Consider the following 18,496-nt stretch of genomic DNA (forward strand, 5'->3'; position numbering starts at 1 on the left):
GTTAATTTCTGCTATACAGCTAAGTGATTCAGTATACACACACACACACACACACACATATATATACACATTCTTTTCTATATTCTTTTCCATTCTGGTTTGTCTCAGGGTACTGAATCGCGGTCCCTGTGCTATATGGTAGAACCTTGTTTATCCTTTCTATGTAAAATACTTTGCCTCTGCTAATCTCCAACTCCCAGTCCATCCTTTCTGTACACCCCCTGCCCCGTGGCAACCACAGGTCCGTTTTCTACGTCTGTGAGTCTACTTCTGTTTTGCAGGCTGGTTCATTTGTGTCATATTTAAAATTCCACGTATAAGTGATATCATATGGTATTCGTCTTTCTCCTTCTGACTTCCTTCACGTATATGATAATCTCCAGTTGTATCCATGTTGCTGCGAGTGGCATTATTTCATTCTTTCCTGAGTAGTATTTCGTTGTATATATGTGCCACGTCATCTGTACCGAGTCATCTGTCCATGGACGTTTAGGTTATTTTCATCTCTTGGCTATTGTGAATAGTGCTATGAAGATAGGAGTGCATGTATATTTTTAAATTATAGTTTTGTCTAGATATATGCTCAGGAGTGGGATTGTTGGAGCATATGATAATTCTAGTTTTAGTTTTCTGAGGGACCTCCATACTATTTTCTATAGAGGTGTCAGGTGATTTGGGGGGTCATTTTTTGCCTTTTTTTTTTTTTTTTTTGGTGGTCAAGGTGGGGATACCAGCAGAAATGACTGGGGATAGGAAACTTGGAGACCCAGGGGGGAAAATGTGACTTCTGGTCTTTGGCAGGGGGTGGGATGAGGGAAGAAGCAGAAGCTGAAGGGGCTGCTTTCCTGAGGGAGGCTGTGAACACAGATATTCCCATGCCTGTGGGCAAGCTGAGATTCAGTGCTTCCTCCTCTGGGCATCTTCTAGGACCTCAGGGAAGATGACTGTGGCAGCAGTGGGAGGCAATATCCATGGGCACCCATGGCTGGTGGCATCAGGTTGGTCCCCCCTCAGGAGGTTTCATGAGTAAAACCAGAAATCCAACAAGCATGGGCCCAGGTGACTCTCACAAACAGTACCTGTGAGTCACCCCTTGAGGACTCCTGTGGATGGTGGAGGCCCTCACTGGGCAAGTCGGGGGAGAAGATCAATAAGAAGGTGATCTTTAAGCTGAGCATTGAAGAGGAGGGATCTGCCGGGGGCAGAAAGCAGAGTCATTCCCGGCAGGAAGATCAGCATATGCAAAGGCCTGAATGACCAATGGTGGCCTGAGACTACTGGGAAGTTGGTCTGGTGAGTGGGTGCCCAGGATGCATAGGTGAAGGAGAGAGAGAGAGAAGTGAAGCTAGAGAGAGGGTGGGGCGGGCTCATGGGGGAACCTCATACGCAAGGCTGAGGTTTGGGTTTTCGTCTCTAGGGCAGTGGGAGCCCCAGATGGCTTATGAGCAGAGGATTGTGGCCTCATGTGTTTCCGATTTGTTTAGATTTGCTTGATGTCCATGCTAGGAATGGGTGGAGGGGCCGGCAGTCTAGAGGCTGGAGGGGAGGAACCAGGCAGTGGCCAAAGGAAATCTACCCCCACCCCCACCCTGCCTGGCCCCATGTTTCTCCTGTTCATCTTCCCCCAGCCCTGCCTCAACCCCAGGCCCCAGAGTGTGTCACCTGTCAGAAGAACAGAGTCTGCCTCCGGGCGGGTGGATAGAGCAGGCGACCCTCGGCCCTGCTCATGCTGGGACCCGGGCAAAGGCTGGCTGGGCAGCTGGCAGCTTGGCAGGGAAAACATGGTTAGCTCTGCTGTGTCTGCAGCCACTGCTGCCTGACAGCCTGATTAATGACCTGCAACGCCCAGGGCTCTGCACGGGTCAGCAGCCCCATGGCTGTGGCAGCGGCCAAATGGACCTGCCCGCTGTGCCTCCGCTCCTCCTCGGCTGTGCTCCCAGATGGGCTGAAAGGCTTTGACATGGCCTCCTCCCCAGGCTCTTCCACTCTTTCTGCTGATTGTTTCCCAGCCTCCTTTAAATCCTGCCCCTAAATGCTCCCTTGCAGGAGAGGCTTTACAGAATTAACTCCCAGCCCTCTGGATTCTGGCTTATTCTTCATTTTGTCCCAATCAGGCACATAGTAAAGCTTAAAAATATATCTTGAAGGCATCATTGCTGCTTCTTTCCCCGTTCTCAACTCTTTAGTGACTCGTATGGGCCCTGTCTTATCTCTCTGCTAGAGGGTCTCTGTTTGGGTATTCCGTTTGCATGGGTCCCACTTCCTCCATCAGACTAGCAATGCCCAAGATCAAGGATCTGCCTCCGTCTTTAGATGGGTAGCTTCCAAGATTCAGATTTTTCTTCTCCGTTAAATTGGGTGCTCCCCAGGGCAGGGGGCTGTGTCTCCCCCTCAGACTGGGAGCTCCCTGAAGACAGGGCTCTGTTTGAGGCTACCTTATCTGTTGCTCCTTCATGTCCCGAGTTGAGCTCTGCCTTGGGTATGCTCTGGGGCAGGGGTGAGGTAGCGGGGAACGGAACTCAGGGCTCTAGGAAAACCTCCTGGCCTGTCCTGGGGATGGCAGAGTGGAGCTCAGGTATAGCAGGCATGGATTTAGCTGGAGCAGAGCTGTTGGGGGCGTAACTAGGGGGCAGGTACTGAGCTCTCCAGGGCCAATGGCATCCAAGGGGCTCCCAGGCCTAAACCAGCTCTTCTGGGCTATGGTCTGGGAGGACCGTGAATTCTCTATCCAGACATCTGGATGGAGGAGGTGCAGAGGGTGGTTGCTAACATCCTGTCTCCTCATCCTCCTGTGGACTCTGTCTTGGATAACGACAGGAGGACAACCACAGCTACTATGTGTCCCGTCTGTATGGTCCCAGCGAGCCCCGCAGCCAGGAGCTATGGGTGGACGTGGCCAAGGCCAACCAGAGCCAAGTGAAAGTTCACAGAATCCTCTCCAACACCCACCGGCAGGCTTCGGTGAGTGCCCCAGTCCCTGGCAGCAGGGGGCCAGCCCACTCTGCCTGGTCAGTGGGCATGGCTATGGCCTGAGGTCTGGGGTCTGGGGAGTGCCTTCCCAGAGGATCCTAGGGGGCTTGGCCGGAGTTGGGGTGCCCACCTGTGGCCCTGGGGGCCTGCCCTGGACATGCCTACCCCCCCCACCCCATCCAGATAAGCATGGGGCAGTGTGACTGCCCGGCTACCTGGCCTGCAGGTTGGCCCTGCTGACTCTCTCCTGTCCCCTGCAGAGAGTGGTCTTGTCCTTTGATTTCCCTTTCTACGGGCATCCTCTGCGGCAGATCACCATAGCAACCGGAGGTAAGGCCTTGTCTGTGGGGCTGGGAGAGGGTGTGGAGATTTCAGCTAGAACCTGGGACCTAAACTGGAAAGGTTCACTGGAGTCAGGGTTTTATAAATGGACTGGGGTGGGTCCCACATGTGGCTCTGTCTTGGGACCCCACTCTCAGGTGAGAGATCATGAGTGTTTCGGACCACCTCCCTCACGTCTGCTGACTTAATTGTGTGTGTGTGTGTGTGTGTGTGTGGATGTGGGTGCACGTGCATGTGTGTCTCCCTCTCCCAGTGTGGGCGGTTCCTTGGCCCTTGTGCTTCTGAGTCTGTGAGTGAGAGGGAGGAGACTGCACTGAGAAACTGTTTCCTGGGACCAGGCTCCCTGTTGATATGAGGGAGCCCATCTTGGATTCCTGTGCACTTTCCAAGGGACAGAGATGGGTGGAGGGGCAGAGAGAACCTTCTCTAGTCTGGGCCCCTTTTGCTCTATATACACCAGACCCATGCCCACCATGTGATGCTGGGGGTCAGAGGTCCAAGACTCACTTCCAGCTCCATCTACACTACTCCTTCCTGCATGAGGAAGCAAGTCCATCTCTGATGACTCATCTACACTTCTTCCCACCCCAGGCTTCATCTTCATGGGTGATGTGGTCCATCGGATGCTCACAGCTACTCAGTACGTGGCCCCTCTGATGGCCAACTTCAACCCTGGCTACTCTGACAACTCCACAGTTGCTTATTTCGACAATGGTGAGATCAGAGCTCAGAGTTTAATTCATCCAGCTCCAGGGGTCCCCTGGTCTAGCCCCTTTAGAGGCGCCCAAGGCCCAGAGAGGGCAAGGGACTTGCCCACAGTCACACAGCTCGGCAGCTACCCTACCTTTGTGTTCATTTTCCTCACCTGGGGACAAAACGCCTGCTACCCGATGAGAAAATTAAGTGAAAACAATTGGCTCTCGGTGCTGCCGTCTCTGGGGTCGCACAGAGTCGGACACGACTGAAGTGACTTAGCAGCAGCAGCAGAGGTGAAATAAACATTAGAGACCTTGATTGTTTCTTACTCTCACCAGGTTGTCCCTTGAGAACCTACCTTCTGCCCCAGGAGAACAGAAGTTCCTACTGTTTCTCCTCCTTTTCATCTCAGGGGGTCAGGATAGGCAAGAAGGACAGGGCAGTGCTTGGGGTTGGAGATGATACAGGTACAATTACAGTACCTGGTTGGGGGCAGAGAGGGTGCAGCAGGGTCTCCTGGCTGCCCTCCAGCTTGGGAACCAGACTGTTTGTGGGCTGCCCAGTTTCTGCCTCCTGTCAAATTTCCAAACTGCCCCCATCATCACTAAAGGCACTAGCTGGTGTCCCATCCACGTGGGCCACCATTTCTGCAGGGCCCTGCTCCCTGCATGACCTCCCTGACCAGCCAAGTCTCTGCTCTCCTCACCAGGGACAGTCTTTGTTGTTCAGTGGGACCACGTCTACCTCCAGGGTCGGGAGGACAGGGGCAGCTTCACCTTCCAGGCGGCTCTGCACCAAGACGGCCGCATTGTCTTCGGCTACAAAGAGGTGAGTGGGCCATTCTTTCATTCAACAAAAATGTCGAGGCCCTGTAGTGCGCCAGACTTAGGGTGTGGTGCTGGAGGTACAGAAGTTCACAGGATGGCTGCCGGCCCATCTTTGTGGAGCTGAGAATCTGGCTCGGGGGATAGATAGTAACTGTGGGGGCAAGTGCTCTTAAATAGTGATGCCAGGAAAACCTTTCACGGGGCTCTTTACCTGAACAGGAGCCTGGGAGGCTCTCCTGAGGAAAAGAGTTGAAATCTTCAGAACGTGTAGGACTTAAGGAAGCAAAGAGGAGGGTGAAGTGTGTTCTGGGAGGGAGAAAAGCATATGCAAAGGCTCATGGCAGGACTGAGCATGGCTGGTATAAAGCACTGAAAGAAGGCAGCCTAGGGATTTCCCTGGCAGTCCAGTGGTTAAGTGCCGGTGGTGTGGGTTCCATCTCTAGTTGGGGAGCTAAGATCCTACATGCCTCCCCGCTGAAAAGGCAAAACAGAAACAATATTGTAACAAACTCAATAAAGACCTTAAAAAATGGTCCACATCAAAAAAAAAAAATCTTGAAAAACACCACTCTGGCTTCAAAGTGGAGAGCAGAGGGCTGGGACTCAGAGGGAATGCTGGGAGATGATGCAGGAGAACCGGCCAGCTTGGGGTAGGGTGGGGGTGATGGAGAGAACTGGATAGATTTGAGAGCCTGTTAGCAGGCTAGTTAACAGGATTGGAGATGTGTTTGACAGAGGAGGAGGGAAATGAAAGGAAGCTGGGAGAGGCTGAGGGTGACTCCTCTATGGAGGTGCCATTCACAAAGAGAAAGAAAAGAAAAAAGAAATGTGTTTGGAGATGATGTGGGGATGACTTGGAATTTGGATGGGCCCATTGGGTTGAGATATCTGAGCCCTCCAGGAGCCAATGCCCACCAGGCAGATGGGTCTGAAGCTCCAAGAAGAGCTGGTCCAAGAGTGTTTTGGGGGTAGACGGAGCCTCTTCTTCCCCCCTGCAGATCCCTATACCCGTCCTGGAAATCAGCTCGTCCCAGCACCCTGTCAAAGCAGGCCTGTCAGATGCCTTCATGATTCTCAATCCATCCCCAGATGTACCAGGTGAGACCCCATGGACCCACAGAGATCCCTGGACGGGGCTGGACTCAGCTCAGATTGAGCCAGGCTCGTGGGGGAGAGGGCAGTGGTAGGAAGTGGTTGCGGGGGTGGGAGGAGTTAAGTGGGAACTGAGGGAAGAAAAGGGGCAGAGTGAGTTCCAACTTCTCTTCATTTGAGCTGAGGTACCATTTTTCCAATAAAATCTCCAGTCGGAGGCACTGCTCTGGTGGTGGAGGGGGGTGGGGAGCCAGGGCCCTTCCATTTAGCACACCCTCCACTTAGAAAAATCTCCCAAGACACTAAATTAGGGTTTATTAGTCCTCCCAGAACACAACTGTAATTGCCTCCCAAACCCAGATGATAGAAGGAGCATCACAGGGGGGGCTTCAGGAGACAGGAAAATTAGATTTCTCTCCTGTCCCTGATCCCCGTTCCCCAATTCCCCTTCCTGGAGGCAACCAGGGCCACCAGGGTATTTCTAGAGCTACAAGCCTTCAGGTAAGTATAGTATACGTAAGTGTATTTATCATAAACAATGGCATAAGATGTCCTCTGTTCTGCTCCTGAATAAAGTATATCCTGCCCATCTTTCTGGATCACTCTTTTTAATAACTGTACACCCCTTGCATGGATGTACCTTAATTGAACCAGTCCCCTGGGCCCAGACTTTTCAGTTGTTTTAATCTTTCATTACAACAAATAATACTGCAGTGAATATTCTTACAAATATGTACTTTTATGCTCTTGCATGAGTATTTCCATAAGATTAATTCCCATCACTTCACCTGTCCCTCCACTGTCCCTTCTCCCACCCCCAAACTCCCAGCACTCTAGTCAGTGGCTCAGACCCTGCTCTGTTGCACCAGTCAACTACTCTAATTGGTTGGTTAAAACCTATACTGAGCCAGTTACTAAAGAGTTTCAGTATCACCCTGATTGTATTAGTTAGCTACTGCTGCATAACAGATTGTGCCAAAACTTAGAGGCTTAAAACATTATCTCAGGGTTTCTGTGGATCAGGAAACAAAGCATGACTTAACTGGGTCCCCTGGTTTAGACTCCTTCACAGGCTGCTCTCGAGGTGGTTGCCAGGCTTGCCTCAGTGACTTTTGGGGGACCTCTAAGAGCTTTCATGTGGTTGTGACAGGATTCAGTTTCCCCTTCGGTTCTGGCTGCGTCAACGTCCCCATAGGACAGTTCATAATGTGGCAGCTGGCTTCCATCAGAGCAGGCAAGGAAGACAGCAGTAGAGGGTGAGCGAGAGGGAAGCCAGAGCCTTCTCATAACCTCACCACTTTTGCCACTTTCTGCTGGTTGGAAGGAAGTTCCTAGGTCCAGCCCACACTCAAGATAGGATTAAACAGGGTGTGAATCCCAGGAGGCAAGGATCACTGGGGTCATTTAGGGGCACACTGATTACAACCCCATCCCTAGATACTGAGCTTATAGTTATCTTATTGGATTATCCTGCAGCACTGTAAATGAAGTCTGTGCATTTGTCTCTTTCTAAATGAAGATGAGGAGGCTCAGAGAGGTGGCGTGACTTGCTTTTACACAGCTCTGAGGGTTAGAACTGAAACCCAAATCTTCTGTATTTTGAACCCTAATGTCCACCATTGAGGCTTTCTAAATCCAACCAACTCCCTCTCCATCCAGAGCGGGCAATCCTTCCCTCCTCAGTTCCCCAAACACCCACAGCACTGTGTGCACACACCCAGGCTGTTTTACAGGAAGGACTGCTCTTGGTATGCATGCCTCCCTGCCCCTCACCACGGCCCTGTTTTGCGTGCCTCAGGGGTGGGGTCCGTGCCTCCCTCACAGGCCCTGTGCCGGGCGGCAGGAAATGTGTGCTGGATCCAGCTGTAGAATGAGGGTGAGTTAGAGGAAGTCAGATCCCCCGCGAGTGTCTGCCTCTGAGGCTCCTCTATGGTTCTAGAATGAAAGGCTGTTTTAGAGCAAGCCAGGGAGATGTGGGGAGGTGTGGTAATGAGGGGCGAGGGAGGAAGCAGAACCCACCTGAAATAACAGGAGGGCGGCTGCGCCTGTTCTGTGAGACCTGGAGGAAATACAAGGGCTGTTGTGGCAGCGGCTAGATCAGGTGGCTCCAGCTGTGGTCATGAGGCGCTGAGTCTACCAGCCAAGGGAAACCCACGTCTGACTCGAGACACTGCCCAGCAGCTCCCGGCCTCCAGGCTCCCTGCCCCCTGTCCCCTGTCTCCCTACTCCTTGTTGTCACTGCCAGACAGAGCTGATCTTGTCATTCTCTGGCTCCTTATGGCCCCAAACATGAATTCAGAGTTCTTAGTGTGGCACTTGGGGCCTACACAGCTGTGCACAGCCTACTGTTTGATTTTTCTTTTAGTGTTATCGAGTCGTGTCCGACTCTTTGCGACCCCACAGACTGGAGCCCTCCAGGCTTCTCTATCCATGGGGATTTTCCAGGCAAGAATATTGGAGTGGGTTACCATGCCCACTAAGGGATCTTCCCAACCGAGGGACTGAACCCAGGTCTCCCGCATTGCAGGTAGAGTCTTTGCCGTCTGAGCCACCAGAGAAGCCATGTAGCACTGTGTAACTTTCAGGCATTAGAGCATAAAGATCTGACTTACATACATCATGAAATGATTACAATAAGTTTAGTTAACATCTCCCATCTCATGAAGATGCAAAATTAAAGAAAAAAAAATAGATTTTTTCCTTGTGATGAAAACGCTTAGGATTTATTCTCTTAATAACTTTCATGGATAACATACAACAGTGTTAATTATATTTCTCACGTGTATTATGGGCACAGGCCTACCCTTCTGGGCTGGTCTCTGAACCCTCCTGTCACCCACCACTCTGTCCAGTCAGCACTGGTCTGCATGCCCTGTGTTCCCCAAACATGCCAAGGGGGAATCTGCGTCTTTCTGATGCAGTTCCTCATGTAAAATGCCACCCCGTGCCCTAGTCCTTTTACCACTTGGCAAAATCCTACTTATCCATTGGTCCAGCTTCCTCCATGCAGCAGAATTCACGTTCCTCCTCCATCCTCCGGGCACTTTGTTAAGAGCTTTAATATAGAACTCATGACACCATCCTGCCTCATTCGTCTTCTCCCCAACTAGCTGTGAGCTCCTTGGGGCTCCAGCACTTAGCCCAGTGTCTGCAGCAGGGCAGGTGCTCAAAAAATGAGCCCTGGAACGGGTGCTGAAGAGACTGGGTGTGGTAGAGACCATGTGCTCTGCCTTCTGGTGACCCTAAGTGAGAACAGAGCCTGACATCTGAGTTTAGGGATGAGTGCTCTGATAACCACATCTCTTTCTGTCAGAGATTTTTCAGCTTGGGGATCAGGTGTGGACTTGAAAGGAGCACTGAGGTGTGGTTGAAGTAAATCACGTGTATGCATTTTTCTAGGGCAGTATCCATGGCCTTCAGTGGATTTTAAAATAGGCTACAATTCCTGCTTTTCAGAGTGATGGCTTTTATGTGGCTGAGAGATCAGATTCCTCTGGGTCTGATAGTCAACCCAACAAATAGGGAATTCATTTGAATTTGGTTGAGATGCAAATATTGGGTAGGCCAAGAAGTTCGTTTGGGTTTTTCCATAAGATATTATGGAAAATGAACTTTTTGGCCAACCCAATAACAATATATTTCAAAAAACCATGATAGAAGTTCAGGGAGAGGCCTTTGGTCCACAGACAATGTCACTGTGGATATTCCTGTTGTCCCAACCCACCTGTCCCATAGAATAGGCGATGTCCCTGCCCTGGCACCCAAGCTTGCCTCCTCCCTGCCTGGGGTGCTGTGAGGAGTGGCATTTACTCCCCATTATTCAACTGAACCATGTCTGGGGGACTCTCTCCTTCCCCCAGGCTCCCAACACTTTCCTCCCACCCCTGTCTGAAGGTGGAGGGAATTCTGCACAGTCTCATGCCTGGGATTGAGGAAGGAAAACAGGCAGAATTTCTCTTACCATCACTTCCTTGAAGAAACTGCTCTGCAGGCTTTGGAGCAGAGAGTCTGCAGAATGTGCTTTGTTGCAGAGAAAAGATTCAGATTAGTAGCGTCTGTTTGCAGAAGCAGGCAAAACATAAACAGAGAGTAGTTGATACACTCTGTATTTGACTGGCGGGGGGCCCAGAAGTCAATATAATTTCCTCTATTCATTTAAGAAACCCTGTCTTTCACGGACAGTATAAAAGCAACTTTAGGGTCTCCAATATAAAAACTGATAGATTCTGAATTAATGGAATCGATAAATGAGGATTTCTTTATTAAAAGCTCCAAATGGCAACCTGCCACTTGGCTGGCCCCAGAATAGCCTTGGATGGCCCAAGCACTGGAACCTTCTCCTGTTCCAGAACCTTCCTTTCGTTTCAAAGGCAAACTTGAGAAATGTGGCAGTGGCCCGTGCTGTACCTTGGTGCTGGGTGGGGAAGAGGAGGCCCGGGAACTGGCAGCAGAGGAGTGAGAAAGAGCAGCCAAGTAAGGGCGTGGGAGAGGGTATCGTCACCGTATCTGGCCCATTTTGTCATCTCCCTGCTCCTCATTAAGGATCCTCCATGGTGCTCTTTTGTTGTGGGTTTTTATCCATCCTGGTGCCCTCCCCCAACCCCGCCCCCATGGACCTGATTTTTACTTTTATTTTCTGGTTTTCCTTCTACTCTGCTCCCTCCTTGTCTCCTCTCCTCCCTCAGTCACTTTTCTACTTTGCATCTGTGCTGAGGGGCCTCCCCTGCTGGGCTGCAAGCTCCCTGGGGTATAGGATTCTCATTGTATTTATCTCTGGGGTCCCCTGCTAGGGCTTGAGTCACGGTTATTAAATGAATAACTGAATGAGCAGAGGAAGATGTGAATGAATAAATGAAAAATCCCTCCTGATCCACCATCTTCAATTTTTTTGTACGGTAGCCACCGTCTCGGAGGGAAGTTTGTGGCTGGATCTGTCAGTCTGATTTCTTCTGATCAAACCAACCCTCTCCCACTGGTGTCTGGTGTGGAAACAAAACGGGACATGCCAAGCTCTCCTTTGAGCCACGGACGTCTCTTGATTGCATGGCAGGGCTCTCCGGGTCTGGATCTTAGCATTTCTGAATGTTCGATGAGTGGAAGCAGAGAGAACACAGAACGTCTCAAACTGCCAGGAATGTGGCTCTGGGGTGGCCACCATCTCGGTTCCGGGAGGGATCTGTTGGTCACGAAGACGGACGTCATCCTCTTTGGGCGAGCCCCAGATGTTGGCAAGATAATCCAGATGCAAGTAACACAGACTGGGATACCAAGGGTTCTGTTTATTGAGAAATAAAAGTCTTACCAAATCAGACACTTAAACAAGTACAAGTTGGCCGCTGAAGTGAGCAAATATTTTTAGTCAGAGATATGTTTCCATCCACCCACCCTCCTCCCCCTTTTTACCACACACATCTCCCCTTCCCTGCTGGTGGGGCTGTACTGGGTTTTGGAGGATATAGCCTATTATCTCTGGCTGAACCCTCACTTGAGGCACATCCCCACTCCCCAGCTCGCTGGTCGGAGACCCATCCCTAGATTCTGGGGTAGAATTTACTGGGAGCCCTGCCTTCCCCAGCTGCTGCTTGCCCTTCTCTATCCCTAAAATTGACTCTCTTGACAAGTTCATGCCTCAACACTGACCCCCTATTTCACCTTCCTTCTAACCAAGGTTTGATTCCTGGGTCAGGAAAATCCACTGGAGTAAGGGATAGGCTACCCACTCCAGTATTCTTGGGCTTCCCTTGTGGCTCAGCTGGTAGAGAATCCCCCTGCAATGTGGGAGACCTGGATTCGATCCCTGGGTTGGAAAGATCCCCTGGAGAAGGGAAAGGCTACCCACTCCAGTATTCTGGCCTGGAGAATTCTAGGGACTGTATAGTCCGTGGGGTCACAAAGAGCTGGACACGACTGAGTGACTTTCACTTTCACTTTCCTAACTGAGAGCCAGCTCTCCCCTACAGCGCTGTAGGTAGAGACACCCTGGAAGCCAATACTCCTGCTTTAAGCTCTAACTTCGGAAGGGTCTGGCTTTCTGTGGCCCGTTGGGGGCGGCCCTTTTGAGAAAGGCCATAATCTGTGGTGGGCTGGGGAGGAAAGGCGTTCTTCCTTTGTGCTGCGGGCTGAAGTTATGATAAATTGCTAGGGTTTTCCTGACTATTTATAAGCCATTCATTCATTCACAGTCCTTTCTCAAGACCCTGTTGTGTGCCAGGCCTGGGGCAAGGGGCTGGGGGACAGAGACGTATAAATTGCAGGCTCTGCCCTTGGGGAGCTCACAGTCTCAGGGGGCGGGTGGCGAGCAGAGTAAATGTTTGTGAAGCAGGTGACACTGGGTGGGGCACAGGGGGCTGTGGAGCTCAGAGGAGGGGCCACTAACTGCGTCCCTGCTTGGCGGATGTCTTTAAGGAGGACCTGTCATTTGAGTTGAGCCTTGACAGAAGAGGCAGATTAAGGAATAAATGTTTACACAGAGTCTAGATTCCAGGGCCTCAGGCATCTTGGAAGACCTGGTTTCACATTTACTTTTATCCTATTCCATTTTGGTGTTGAAGGGGGTGATTTTTCAGTAGAGTTGGCCCCTGGGGGTGGTGGGTGGGATGGAGCTGCGAAAGGCTGCCTGGAAGTTCCCCATCCTCCACCTAAGGTCTCACATGGCCCAGGCTCAGTCGAAGTCCAGGCCATCTTTGCAGAGAAGTTGGTGTCACACAGGGAGGGCCCTACCGCACCTGTGGTCTGTTGGGTGAATTGAAAATTGGAGCCTCTTCTGAGCAGATAATCTCTCACCTCCATCTCTTTCAGACCCACCCCTGCTTGGCAAGGGGCGTTTCTTATATCAAAAAAATCTCGTGTGTGTGTGTGTGTGTGTGTGTGTGCACATGCAGGCGCTCACATACACACATGTGACTCTGTGTGTGTGTGTGTGTGTATGTGCAGGCACTCACATGTGCACATGTGAGTGGGTGGTACTCACATTTGAAGTGCAGACCTTTGAGGTGGGTCTGCAGATTCCTCTTTAGTTCCAGGGGAGCTTTGTGGCCACCCGCGCCAGAGCAGTTTCCTTTATGTTGCACAGAATGTCTCAAGGACATTCTGTGGTTGCAGACGTTTTAGGGACAGAGGTGTCCCCAGGCTCTGCCGCAGAGAAGAGAGCACAGTGGAAAGAGAGCATGCTTTGGGGTCATCACCTGGGGTTCAGTCCTGGCTTAAGCAGGGGGTGTTAGTTGCTCAGTCGTGCCTGACTCTTTGTGACCCCATGGACTGTAGCCCACCAGGCACCTCTGTCCGTGGAATTCTCCAGACATGGTTTGCCATTCCCTTCTCCAGGGGATCTTCCTGACCCAGGGATCAAACCCAGGGTCTCCTGCATTGCAAGGTGATTCTTCATCGTTTGAGCCAAGCTATAGATTGAGGATAAATAGATGATAGAAACATAACTGAAATGTTCTTTTGAGCAGTATATGCTGCCCTAGATTTTTCGTTCAGGTCGGGGTGCCCAGTGGTTGCACAGGACACCCTGCTTTTTATGGATGCCCCTACTGAGTTCACTCCAGTGTTCTTGCCTGGAGAATCCCAGGGGCGGGGGAGCCTGGTGGGCTGCCATCTATGGGGTCGCACAGAGTCAGACACAAGTGAAGCGACTTAGCAGCAGCAGCAGCAGCAGCAGCTACTGAGTTCTGCCACCTTAGGAAACTTTCCTCAAAATCACCTTCAGCTGGAAGGAAACTTATATCACCTATTCTAGGCGTCTAGTGACAAAAAACCCAGCTGAAACTAGTTCAGCTGAAAAGGGGTGCATTGGGAATACTGAAGTAGCCCAAAGAACCAAAGGAGGAGCCAACACCTGGGAAGATAGGACCAGGGCAGGTCCTGGACTCCAGGGACTGGGATGCCACCAGTATTCCATGCTTCTTTCCACAACATGGCTTCATCCTCTAGCTTTCCCCATGAGACTGGAACTGTGGCCATTTGTGGACACCAAGCTTGCATCTTCTCAGCATTATTACTAGAGAGCAAAGGGCTGCGTGGTTACAATTAAAAAGTCCCAGGGAAGGTCTCTGATTGGTCCGACTTCATCAGATGCCCAACCCTGGACCAATCACTGTTGGCCAGGGAAGCAGAGTCATGAAAGAAGATACAGTACAGACCACATGTAGGAAGGGGCTGGGGGCAGTTCCTTCTGTTTCCAGAAGGAAGAAGGGCTGCTGGGTAAATACTAAAGTGGCCCTTTCCCCTCATGGGAAAGCTCATTCATGAAACTCAGCTGCTTGCAGCCTGTGTTTTGGAGCTGAAGGAAACCAACTGCAAATCATGGTTCTTCGGTGGGCATGGGGGAAATATCAGAGCATCTCAGACTGCCATTTTAGGAAAAGTCTTTCTATCTACAATTCCAGCTTTTTCCTCGCAAGGGTGTTGGGGCAGTAATGTTTTTCCACTTCACAGATAAGAAACTGAGGCCCTAATGGTATCCAACTTGTCAGGAGCAGAACTTGACTCAGAATTCAGGTCTTTTGACTCTGAGGTCCCCTAGGAAGTTTCTGCAGGGACTGAGGCAGGATGTCAACCTGGCTCCAGCCCTTGAACCATCAAGGAGGGGAGAGGATCTCCGAGGTCAGCCTGTCCATCTGCAGACATTTGCAGAGCACTCACTGTGGGTCAGGTTCAGGGCCAGATGATCACAGTTCAGTGGTCCCCACCCTCCAAATTGACCATCATGACTACATCATGCAAGGAGTGCAGTGGGAGGAGGGCCTGGGGCAAAGAGGGTAATAGGAGGGAGCTGGTCAAGGGGGGCTGCTCAGAGGAAGTGGCCCTGAGCTAGATCTGAAAGAGTGAGCTAGACAAGAAGAGAAAGGGTGGAAGAGTGTGATGGGTCAAGGGAACAGCAGCTGTGAAGGCACAGAGGGTGGACTCTGGACCCAGCAGCAGCTGGGCCTCTGCATTGTCAGCCTGCTTATGACACAGAGCTCGCCGCTCACAGTCAACTCCTATCCTCCTGTCTCTCCAGAGTTCCAACAGCATCATCCCGGAATGATGGTTTCACTTCCTGCCCTCAGGGGCTGCATACTGACTCCTGGTTCCTCTCACTACAATCTCCTGCCCCCCCGTCAGGCTCCAGGTCCCAAAGCCTATGAAATGCTCCCGATGACAAGCTCTGTCTCTGTTTCAGAATCTCGGAGAAGGACCATCTTCGAATACCACCGTGTGGAGCTGGACCCCAGCAAGGTCACCAGCACATCTGCCGTGGAGTTCACCCCGTTGCCAAGTAAGTAGGGCTTGTCCCCACTGATGGAAGAGAGGCATTCCGCTATCCTGGCAAGAGCACTGAAGTCACACTGAGTTCCATCCCAGGCTCACCAGGGTCCCCTGTCTAGATACGGCCACCTGACTTCTCTGGGCCTCCGCTTCTCATTTGTAACATGGGCCTCACACTGCCTCCTTCCCAGGGCTATGGTATGGGTGAGAACTGCACTAGGTAGAGCTGAGGATGCAAATGAAAGTCCAGACACTCACTGACACATCCCAGGCCCAGGGCATGGCTTGTGCTTGATACATGACAGCTGCTGGTATTAACGGGCTTTCCCGGTGGCTCAGAGGTAAAGAGTCAGCCTGCAGTGCAGGAGCTTCAGGAGACACAGGATTGATCCCTGCATCTGGAAGATCCCCTGGAGGAGGGCATGGCAACTCATTCTAGTATTCTTCCCTGGAGAATCCCACGGACAGAGGAGCCTGGTGGGCTACAGTCCATGGGGAAGCAAGGGGTCGGATCCGACTGAAGCGACTTAGCACGCAGGCGCTGTTATTAACATATAATTGTAACCCAGGAAAGAGATACCTCTGATAACTTGGATTGAGCTTGTAGAAAAGATACTACAGGAACTGAATGGAACCGTAAGTTTATCACTGCATTTTCTTTAGAGGAGGCGTGATGCTGGCATCCACAGGCAGAAGGCAGTGTTGGGATTTAGCCAGCAGCCCTCCAGGATCCAGGGGGCTGGGTCCTATAACTCTTCTGCACCTTGCTCACCTGCTGTTGAAGGCATGCCATGGTGGAGGCCCCCCACTGCTGCTGTGGAGCCTGAAGGATCCAGTCAGGGCAGATGGGGAGAGTGAGGAAAGGACAGTGCTCCTGTTCATATATATGTATTTATTATTTATATAAACTGCACCAGGTCTTGTATGTGGCTCATGAGCTTCAGTAGTTATGGCACATGTGTTTAGTTGCAGCATGTGAGATCTAGTTCCCTGACCAGGGATTGAACCCAGGCCCCCTGCATTGGCAGCATGGAGTCTTAACCACTGGACCACGAGAGAAGTTGCCACCTGCCCCGCCCCCATGCTTATATTTCTAAAGACAGTTTTAATTTCCTCTCCTGTTTCATGATACCTCCCAGCTTCCCTCTGGAGCCATGGCTTTCTCCCTGCCTTCTGGGGCGGTTCTTGCCTCTCTTTTTCCTCTTCCCTTTCCTTGGAGGTTCTGGGAGCAGAGGGTGAAGGAAGAAGAGGAGGAGGAAGGGTCTTCTCAAATGCTAGGCCATGTCCCAGCAGGTGTCCTCCCCTGATGCCTAGGGACAGGGCTGGGACCCCTGGGGTCCCAGGCTCACCCCCATCCCAGTCGCCCTCCCTCTGGGCAGAGCTTCCTCTAGGACTGGTGAGAGCAATTCTTGGGTCCCAGGAATGACTAAACTACATTTGGGAGCAAGGACATCCAAGGGCAGGGCTAACCACCCAGGCAGAAGAAGTGGAACATCTGGGAATGCAGTTTCTGGGACACGTCTGTACATTTAAGCCTCTTCCCACCCCTCCAGTGAATTTTGTGAGCATTTAATAGCACACAGGACATCTGAAATGCAGATGAAAGTAAAGGTCAGTGTGTTTTTTTAATGTCTCATGAGGCTCCTAGGGATTTTTCTCAGTTTGACTGGAGCCATTTAAGGGGCCTCCAGAGTCACTGGGAATGAGCAGGTCACGGACTCCCATGTCCAGGAGGGAACTGCTACTGAAACTGTGATTTAAACTCCTGGAAGCTGGTTTGCCTTGTTCTCAGAAAACTCTGCGCTCCACAGCCCCAGGTTTTCTCCCTTACCTTTGGGGGTCGGGGGGACCTAGCCAAAATTCTTCCAGCGATGTGGCTCTTCAAGCCATCATACGCCATGGCCGGTCCTTCTTCTAGAAGAGACTCTAGAAAAGGTGGCCTGGTGTGAAGATGGAAGCTGGGGAAGGGGGTCTCCCAGGGGGACCTCAAGGCTAGGAGCTCAGGTTCTTGGCTTAGACAGACTTTGGTTCAAACCCAGATCTGCCTCTCTTAGCTCTGTGGCTCTCTCCAAGCCTCAGGTTCCTCCTCTGTAAAATGGGGATGAGAGCAACTCTATATCGATTCCATAAACTTTTGTTAACTGCCTACCACATGCTGGGCACTGCTGTAGACCCTTGGGGTGCACCAGAGAAGAAAACAGCCAGAGCGCTGTCATTCTGGGGTCAGGCCAGTCCCTGCTTATTTTCTGCCTACGGAGTTCCCTCCACCCTTCCAAAGCCTGCAAAGCCCTGGTAGACGAAAGCACACAGTGCCCCCTGCAGCCAGTCCCTCCCACAAGGCAATTAGAAGTGACCACGTTGTGCCCGAAGCAGTTTTTCTCCCCCTCACCGAGGGCTGGTTCCCAGATGCTGCCTTGCTGGGGGTCCACAGAATGCAAACTGGTTCCCTAATTAATGGATTGTGGTCCGGGCCCATGAAAACCCACAGAGTGAAGAAATGCCTATTGAATAAGTGGTCATTTTCTGTGGTTAGCGGTCACTTCTTGCTGTGATACGTGTTCTGTTCAGCTGCTCTTCAGATGAGTCCTCAGAATGCATACAGTTATTCTGGGTCAGTGTCTATCTGTCCTTATAGTAAAATGGATGGATTTTGTGGCAGCTGCTTGCCACTCCGAGGTCATTTAAGTGGGCAGCATTTGAGCGAGTGAACGACTTAAAATCCAGCTCCCATTCTTCCTGCTCCCCTGGCCCTCTCTGCTTTTCTGGCTGGCTGATGACAGAAGGGATCCACATACCCTCCAGCAGCCACTTCCACTAACTTCCCTGCTTTCCACCCCTGCCTTGCCCAGCGAGGCCCCAGCTGCCATTCCTCCCCATTCCCACCACCTTCCACCTCTCCACCCTGCAGAGTGCTGCCTGCTGTTGGGAGCACCCTGGAACCTACTCCTCCTAGGCCTCTGCACAGAGGGGTCCCTCTGCCTGGACTTCTCCCCCAGGAGAGTTGCCTGCTGGCTTCCCTTCTCTGCATCTCCTCAGAGGCCTTCCCCAGTAAAACACATCCCCGGCTTGTTCTGCTCCACTTTTCTCCTAGCCCTTCTCACCACTGGAAGCCCCAATGTAATGTGTTAGTTTCTCAGTCGTGTCTGACTCTTTGCAACCCCATGGACTATACCCCACCAGGCTCCTCTGTCCATGGACTTCTCCAGGCAAGAATACTGGAGCGTGTTGCCATTCCCTTCACCAGGGGACCCTCCCGACCCAGGAATCAAATCTGGGTCGCCTGTATTGCAGGCAGTTCCTTTACCATCTGAGCCACC

At 51.5% G+C, this 18,496-nt stretch overlaps 1 protein-coding gene across 3 annotated transcripts in view; it reads left to right on the forward strand.

The window, feature by feature from the left end:
• Positions 1-18,496, forward strand: part of PLXDC1 (plexin domain containing 1) — a 64,942-nt gene that overhangs the window by 28,179 nt on the left and 18,267 nt on the right. For all 3 annotated transcript variants that reach the window (XM_006068537.4, XM_025280227.3, XM_025280228.3), the window contains 6 exons: positions 2,818-2,961; positions 3,231-3,300; positions 3,904-4,026; positions 4,718-4,836; positions 5,834-5,933; positions 15,094-15,189. In XM_006068537.4, the coding sequence (XP_006068599.2) occupies positions 2,818-2,961; positions 3,231-3,300; positions 3,904-4,026; positions 4,718-4,836; positions 5,834-5,933; positions 15,094-15,189 (652 nt within the window). The remainder of the gene's footprint in view (positions 1-2,817; positions 2,962-3,230; positions 3,301-3,903; positions 4,027-4,717; positions 4,837-5,833; positions 5,934-15,093; positions 15,190-18,496) is intronic.

The sequence above is a fragment of the Bubalus bubalis genome, chromosome 3, assembly GCF_019923935.1.
Source record: "Bubalus bubalis isolate 160015118507 breed Murrah chromosome 3, NDDB_SH_1, whole genome shotgun sequence".
Lineage (NCBI taxonomy): Eukaryota > Metazoa > Chordata > Mammalia > Artiodactyla > Bovidae > Bubalus > Bubalus bubalis.